This window comes from Gymnoscopelus braueri (genome assembly GCF_963280865.1).
Source record: "Gymnoscopelus braueri genome assembly, chromosome: 18".
In the NCBI taxonomy this organism is placed as follows: domain Eukaryota; kingdom Metazoa; phylum Chordata; class Actinopteri; order Myctophiformes; family Myctophidae; genus Gymnoscopelus; species Gymnoscopelus braueri.
The window spans coordinates 21402984-21411166 of NC_137618.1; the positions used below are offsets into that span (position 1 = coordinate 21402984).

At 43.4% G+C, this 8183-nt stretch overlaps 1 protein-coding gene across 1 annotated transcript in view; it reads right to left on the bottom strand.

Annotated features, from left to right (window-relative positions):
• Nucleotides 1-1692: 1692 nt before the first annotated feature.
• col4a1 (collagen, type IV, alpha 1) overlaps nt 1693-8183 on the bottom strand; it is a 50634-nt gene continuing 44143 nt past the window's right edge. The window contains exons 39-52 of the mRNA XM_080456531.1: nt 8159-8183; nt 7864-7962; nt 7670-7720; nt 7222-7407; nt 6834-6967; nt 6536-6608; nt 6080-6151; nt 5850-5978; nt 5619-5717; nt 5289-5501; nt 4988-5165; nt 4760-4874; nt 3824-3996; nt 1693-3553 (exon numbers count right to left, since the gene is read on the bottom strand). The exon at nt 8159-8183 is cut by the window's right edge and continues 56 nt beyond it. Of these exons, the coding sequence (XP_080312657.1) occupies nt 3472-3553; nt 3824-3996; nt 4760-4874; nt 4988-5165; nt 5289-5501; nt 5619-5717; nt 5850-5978; nt 6080-6151; nt 6536-6608; nt 6834-6967; nt 7222-7407; nt 7670-7720; nt 7864-7962; nt 8159-8183 (1629 nt within the window). The 3' untranslated portion in view covers nt 1693-3471. The remainder of the gene's footprint in view (nt 3554-3823; nt 3997-4759; nt 4875-4987; nt 5166-5288; nt 5502-5618; nt 5718-5849; nt 5979-6079; nt 6152-6535; nt 6609-6833; nt 6968-7221; nt 7408-7669; nt 7721-7863; nt 7963-8158) is intronic.

The window sequence follows — 8183 nt, forward strand, 5'->3', positions numbered from 1 at the left end:
GTTTTATTTTCACAACTCTCCAAACTCCTCCAATAGTAAACACCATAAGACACCATGAAAACTATAAGAAATAAAACATACATTTTGTTCAGGTTATTGAGTCCACAGTCATTGTAAAGCAGAGTCCTCCTGATTATAAGTCCACACAGGTGCATCCAATTATTGCCACGTTACATTGAAATCTCTCAAACAAAGTTTACATTTGCACATTTTCATAACACACATCAGATACATCACAAATCAATGAAAGGCACAACTACAGTAAGCATTTACCGTGTGCGCCTCTTGAACCATGTGCAGAACTTTGGCAATATTATTCTCACAGACGTGATCACTCTGTGTCAGCTCTGCTAGCTTCTGACTTGATTGACAAGCTTCACTCTGACCATGTGACTCTGCCCAAATTACCGTAACCCTCTGACAATGGGCACAGCATTTTTACCTTAAATCTTGTACTATATAAGCCCTTTTAATATAGTTATTGTAACTTTTAATACTAATTATTCATAATTAAATGAATCTTTTTAACCCAGTGTGTACATGAATTTTACATAAACAACATATTTATAATTATAACTGAAACCACTGTCTCTCCTTCTGGGGCGGTTACAAAAAGTGTTTAAATTTTTTTGGTAATGTATCAGAGTGCAATACACCTCCCAACCATTAGTGTCGCATGGTTGAAAGTATCGGAGACAATTTGGAGAAAATGGCCGGCGATCGGATTAAAATGCTTTTTATTGAACAATACGGGAGATACGGGTACTTATCGCGGTCCGGGTCGCCTTGTAACATCCGTGGCTCGGGGGTAAGCACTTTATATTTGAAATCTGAACGTTTATGTACATGTGAGAGTTGGCAATGTAAAAAAATCGAACACCGCTATAAACCGGGGGGACTCGGCACCATGACTGTCATGGTATGAAAGTCATGTTTCAGGGCTAGTGCCTTGTATGGTTTCCTCCGCCGTCGGTTTGTGAACGGGTGAATGTAATGCACATTGTAAAATGCTATAAAAATGCAAAATTTACCTGGGTGTTTCTGTATTAGCTCAGCAGAAGCAGTTGGGGTTTGAATCCAGGCTAGAACGTGAATCTTAAGGATTTTAGCTTTAACTACAGAGCATGTTCTGAAAGTTAACATCCAGAAGAACACCTCAAGAGCTGTTGGTGCGGTGGTGAAGTAAGGTTACCGCAGCCTCTGCCCATGCGTTCGGGGACAATAGACCGCCGAAGTCTGACGTCATTTACACATCCTTTGTTTGTCTACCTGGTTTGCAGTTTTCCACCCCCGTTCTGAATCCCATAGACGTATTGAATATCGCGTCAAATAAGAACTGTGTTCCAAAAATAAACACATGACCCCGGCGGGTTGACTCTTATGGATATGAAGCATCAACTGACGGTGAGAAAACGCTAATGTTACTTCCGCCGAATTAGTTACATTTTCGCCAGAAACAGACTGTATCAAATATAAGTGACTGACTATCATAAACGATACAGAACCTCCTCCCTGACAATAACGCCGACACGCGGTGTTTATTTTTGGACCACAATTCTTATATGAGACGATTCTAAGATGACCCAATGTTATTCTCCATAGAGAAATTACTTCCGCAAACCTGGGGATGAACGAGTGACGTCAGGACTTCGGTGCTCTATGACAGACAACAACAATCCATTGATCCCACACCATATCCTATACAAATATGTTTTATTGCATGAATTACACAACACAGGATTTGGAGGTGAACATTTTTTTTTTACAAAATATCTGATCTGTTAATCAACATATTATGCTTCAGGTTAAAACCAAGAACATTCTCACTTAATTCTCTGCAGTACTCAAGTTGCTGTCATGGAAAAATGTTGCTAATACTGAGTGTATGTCATGACTCATGGAGCTTTTTTTTTTTTACAATTGACATAAAAAAAAACAGGTTGAGGTCAGCGTAGTGTAATTGTTGTAATTTGTATAAAGAAAACGATTCAGTTATCAAGATATCTCGATATTCAATGACAAACACCTCTGAAGGAGACATACAGTAGCAGTAATTGTGCTGGAGGTTCAAGAGGCCTTCTTCTACTTGGCACACGCAGGAATTAGGCCCTATCTTCCAAATCGAAATGAAACATAGGCCAATGTCAAAGGAAGTCCTTAAAGGCACTTAACACAACTGTTCTCTGGGAAAGCTGACCCTTAAAATGAGGCTTTTGCATTAAACCGAAGGAGAATAAAAGCAACTCACAGAGGGTACAATCAAGTATGTCAGTGGAATAGCAAGTACAAGCTACATGTAAGTATATAGACACGTGCAATTCTTTGGAATCCACATTAGAAAAAAGTAATCTCACCGTCAGAAGTACAGTTCAGGCAAGATATGGTTGTTATAAACATTTTCCTGACAGAGAGCCTGTAAAAGTGTGTAAGGACTTTTCCTAAAAGCAACGTTCTAGCCTGTGCACATGTGTTTTCAGGTTTGTATCATGGATATACAAGCACACACACACACACACGCACACACGCACGCACACACACACACACACACACACACACACACACACACACACACACACACACACGCACACACGCACCCACAAACCTACCAATGATATTTCAGTGCTGTTTTGCAAAGAGACGCTGGTTAGGTTTTCTACTTAAACATATTGCTTCATTGTTTATGGACATATCTCACATCCACTCAAGTTCAACATATTCTCAGAAATCTTATAAATAAAAAATGGACATAAAGAAATTAATGCAATAATTACCTGAAAAGTATATGGTGGAGTATGTTAGATAGTAAACAAATGCAATACAGTATATTTACAACAGAGCCATTGTTACATCTGTGTGCTGGCAACACATTGTGATTCACCAATGACAAACATTTGTAACCAGTGGAAACGCACATCCTACATTAGTATGTGTTAACAATAAGACAAAAAAATAAAGTGAAAGATCAATTATAATATCTATTAATACTCTTTGATGATGGGACACCAACTGATAGTGGAAATAAAAAAGAACATACTGAAGTGGAATAAGGCAGATAAGATTCAATATGCTATAAGACTCAATAGCACCGGACTTCAAAATGGACACCAGTTTACTTTTGGGTTGGGGGTAGGTATGTACTCAGTGCAGTGGTAAACTGGGCGCCATTCATTAGAGACACTTTTTGATCATGTTAGTTAAGTGTTCTTGCATGGAGCTGGGTCTCGTGGCTTTGGTCTCTGACGTGAGTGCTCTGGTCTTTGATGATCTTTTAGTTTGTTTTGCAAACAACGTCTCTGTATCTCTCCACTCACACATGCAGGGAAATAGCACCATCCTTTGTAAAAAACAAAAACAAACAAACAACAAAACAAACAAACAAACCAGGAAGTAAAGCCACGTGGGAGATGCTCAGTTTTGGGGGCCGGGGAGTTGGTCAGACGTAAGGGAGGAGGGGGTCCAGGGTCCAGGGTTTTATGTCCTCTTCATGCATACTTGACAGCGGCTTATGTGTGTTCGCAAACTTCCCGCCTTTAATGTGGTTGGGACCGGTTTCCTGGAATTAAGATAAAGAAAGTGAATCAGAACCGCTACTCACTGACCTCTATTCAGTAATTCTGCGAGAAATAGAATATTAAACAACAAAAAGCTTAATTAAGTCAATGACAGCAAAAGACACTTCAATCAAAACAGAATAAAACAGGGTATGAATAACAGTTTTCTGTATGTGTGTGTGTGTGTGTGTGTGTGTGTGTGTGTGTGTGTGTGTGTGTGTGTGTGTGTGTGTGTGCGTGTGCGTGCGTGTGTGTGTGGCTGGCTATCTTACGTAAACATCTCATCGTCCTCAAGGGTGGCCAACCAGAAGCTGTAGGAGTTGGCATAATAGTTACAGGTACCACGACCATGGCACTCAATGAAGGGAGCACTGCGGAATTCCTCAACACAGGAACCAGGAGACGCCAAGGCCTGACCAGAGCCCTCAGCACCGGCACTGGTATGCTACACACACACACGCACACACGCACACACGCACACACACAGTTATTATGTGAGTTATTCATCACAAACACGATCACTGCTACGATATATAAACGGAAGTACTTTTGGAGGTAAACATCCAGAGAGCAGTCAATGCACGACAACGGTTAGACTGCTAAAATGGCATTTTAATACTAATAACATTATTGTGCCATTGTTCTCCATTACATTCTTCTTCCATTATGCCTAGTTATTTTGAGCTTCATTTTGTGCATCATCAATTTTCCTTTTTTCTTTTAGTTTTTATCTCCACTAGGCCGCCAGGTCAGGAGGCGGAGATTATTTCACTTGACCCATACGGAGAGTCACTGTAATGCCTGTAATTGCCTTCCATTAATTGCGTCCTGAAGCTGCAACCCACAACTTGCACAGCCCTGGCTAGGAAACCCAGCCTGCCAGAGGTGTGAGCTCTGTGGACAGTGCAGAGTGCCCTTTTTGAGTTTGTTTAATGTTTTTTTTTTTTTTACATTAGACTTATATAGAGCTTTTCTACAGTAGGTACTCAAAGACACTAAAAATATATTTTTTGAAAGTAATGCAAAAATAAATGCAACATATAACTTCCCCAAAACAGCCAAATATTATTAGAATTATCATAACATTAAATGTATAAAAATGTTCTGTCCCGATTGAAACGTCAATGTTCTGATGATAAATTACATACAGTATATTCATAGACACAAAAGGAGGCCTGGATTGGTTCAAAGTGGGACTATGCACTCACCATGACAAAGGAGTAGCCAATCCACAGAGAGTCCCAGCCACGGGGGCATGATGGAATCATGATGGTCTGACTGTGAACTGCTATCACCATAGCTGGGGCTTCACACACAGAACACCTGTATGCATAGTAAATGTATGAAAACAGGTAAATATGCATGCGATTGCAAACGGGTTAATACATTAGTACTATGATTACTCACAACTCGTCTTTTCTCAAAAGCTGACTTGCCTGCTGATGAAGGGCTTGATGCTTTGGCCAGTGATGGGTGCCATGTTCATGGGCATGGGCTCAGGAGAGGATAGCCAGTAGGAGTAGTCGTTACGGGAGGCGAAGTTGCACACATTGTCGACGTTGCAGAACAGGAAGGGCATGGGGCTGAACTTCCGTAAACAACTCCCGGCCGTACCTACGTGACACAACAAGGTTTGGGTTTCTTAGTTTACATGTCTATTTCCTGCTAACTTTAATATATAACTTGTTCTCTCTTTCTGTATCTCTCTCTCTCTCTCTCTCTCTCTCTCTCTCTTACCTAGATCTTGTCCATGTGAGCGTTCATTGCCTTGTACATAGAGCAGCGAGTAGCCATCATAGATAAGCGTGGTGCCATCAGGACACTGCGGAATGTCCACATTTTGGCTGTGCCTGGTTACTAGGAAACCATGATCCATGGAGGAGGGGCCTGGTTGACCCACCTGACCTGGAACACCGTCCGGTCCAGGGGGTCCGGGGTACCCTCTGGGTCCTAACAAGAGACAAGTTGGACATGGACAGGACCAGTCAACACAGAGACTTCACAAAGGGACAGTGTTACCGGAGATAGACATGCCTATAGTAGCTAATGGACTCCATGGACTCTTACCTGTTGGCCCAGTCAAGCCAGGCTCTCCTTTGGCTCCAGACTGGCCATTGTACCCAGGGTGACCCTCATCACCTTTTGGCCCTATGCCGCCTGTCACACCTGAAAAAGGGGCATCACAAGATAGAAGGGGGGAATGTTAAGATAACAGGAATACTAACTCATATGAATGGACTGATTACTGTATCTCCCTGACACTCGGATAACTGACTGAGCTTTTCAGTAAACTCTCACCTTGCTGCCCTTTCAGGCCGAGCAGACCAGACGGCCCCTGGGGTCCTGGCAAACCCTGCTGCCCTGGGAAGCCAATGTCTCCTTTGATAAATGTATTGTGGCCATGGGGCCCAGGGGGTCCTTGATTACCTGAAAAACAGAGTGTATCATGAGAACCTCTGCAACATATAACAGAAACAGATAACATTTGGTTGCTTGTATTGACACACACACAGTCTCTCTCTTTTTACCCTTTTCTCCTGGGAATCCTCTGTCTCCAAACTCTCCTTTGAATCCAAGTGTCCCGCCTCCACCCTTCGGACCTATATTATAGTTGAAATTCAGTGTTAAAACCTGATTATGTATTTGTTAAGTGAATCAGACAACCTCCCTCATACAAACTCCTTTCGAAGTAAATGGATTCACATAATGCTGTCTCTCACACAAAAACTACTACTGAACTAATACTGAACTACCACACACACACACACACACACACACACACACTCACAGAAGAAGAAGGAGAAGAAGAAGAAGAAGAAGAAGAAGAAGAAGTAAATTTTAAGACTTCAAGTTAAATGCATTATGTGCAGTTTCAGCACCATGGACAGCTCAACATAGATATGATTCAAACAATGCCCACCATTATTTCTGTATAACAGGAAAAAAAATGTGCGTGTGTGTGTGTGTGTGTATAGGTCACTCACCTGGGAAGCCAGGAACACCCTGTAATCCCATCTCTCCTTTCAGTCCATCTACACCTGGAAGGCCAGCTTGTCCCTGTCACACACACACACACACACACACACACACACACACAGACACAGACACAGACACACACACACACACACACACACACACACACACACACACACACACACACACACACACACACACACAGGGTTATAACAGGGTCTAAAGGACCAATAATTGAAAACAAGTCAGGTAAGAACTGTTTGTTTTGAAATGTGGCAACAGTCATGGAGGAGTCTAGAAGTGACCTACAGGAAGTCCAGTATTTCCATGGTCACCCTTGTGTCCTATCTCCCCCTGGATGCCAGCGGAGCCAAGGTTTCCTTTATCTCCCTTCGGGCCCTCTCTGCCTGGCACGCCAGATGGCCCTGGGGCTCCAAGTGATCCTGTTTTGGATGAAGAGAAGAGGATGAAGGGTGTGTACACACACACACCCTTCATCCTTTTCCGTGTGTGTGTGTGTGTGTGTGTGTGTGTGTGTGTGTGTGTGTGTGTGTGTGTGTGTGTGTGTGTGTGTGTGTGTGTGTGTGTGTGTGTGTGCGTGCGTGCGTGCGTGCGTGCGTGCGTGCGTGCGTGCGTGCGTGCGTGTGTGTGTGTGTGTGCGTGTGCGTGTTTTAGACGCAGCTGGTGTGTGGCATACCTGAATCGCCAGGAGAACCTTGTTCTCCTTGGTCTCCTTTAGCACCCTCTAAAGAGGCTCCGGGGAGGCCCCTCTCTCCCGTCTCACCCTGGGGCCCCTCAGTGCCTACAAACCCCTTGTCACCCTTGACCCCGGGAATCCCTGGATGACCAGGTGTGCCGGGGAAACCAGGAGTGCCTTTGTCACCTGGTGAGGTAGAAGAGAAGCGACCGCATTTTATTTGAGGCTTATTTGAGGCTTATTTGAGGCTTGAGTTTATATTTGACTGAATGAGGACCGAAAGAATCTGTGAACCTTAAAGGTTTCGTGACATGCTGGTTTACAAAACATTACTTTTGAGATTTGTGTGCATGGGCCCTGATCCAGAAAAAGTTGGGAACCGCTGCCTTAAAGTCCACATATCATTATCCATACATGGATTCTCACACTTGGATGGAAGCTTTCTTACCTCTGCCACCAGATTGTCCAGGGGTGCCAGCGAAACCCTTGCCCGATGACCCTGCAGAGATGGATAGAGGGACATAAACACTTTAAAGAGATCTGTTAACAATAATGTTGTTAATTTAAGTATGTGTTATCAGCACAGACAGGTGATCATTACAGTGCTTTGGACTTCTCTGTGTTAATTCCTCTAGTACTGACCAGGGTCTCCCCTCTCTCCTGAGGATCCAGGTATGCCATCCACTCCAGCCTCTCCTTTCTCTCCAAGTGTACCAGTAGCACCTTGCCGGCCTGGTTCGCCTATAGAGAGACCATGTTTCTCACAATGAAATATGGCACCTTTGGATAGGCATCAAAAAGCCTTGCAAGCGGCCCCTAGAGGCCATGCTGCTCCTTACAGGAGCAGCATGAACATATACATCCAATATCTACAGCAACAGCAAGTGTGTCTGTCTTCTCGTTCAAAATGATCAAAATAACCATGTCTGTCGCATACCTGGCCGACCTGGGCGACCCGGCTC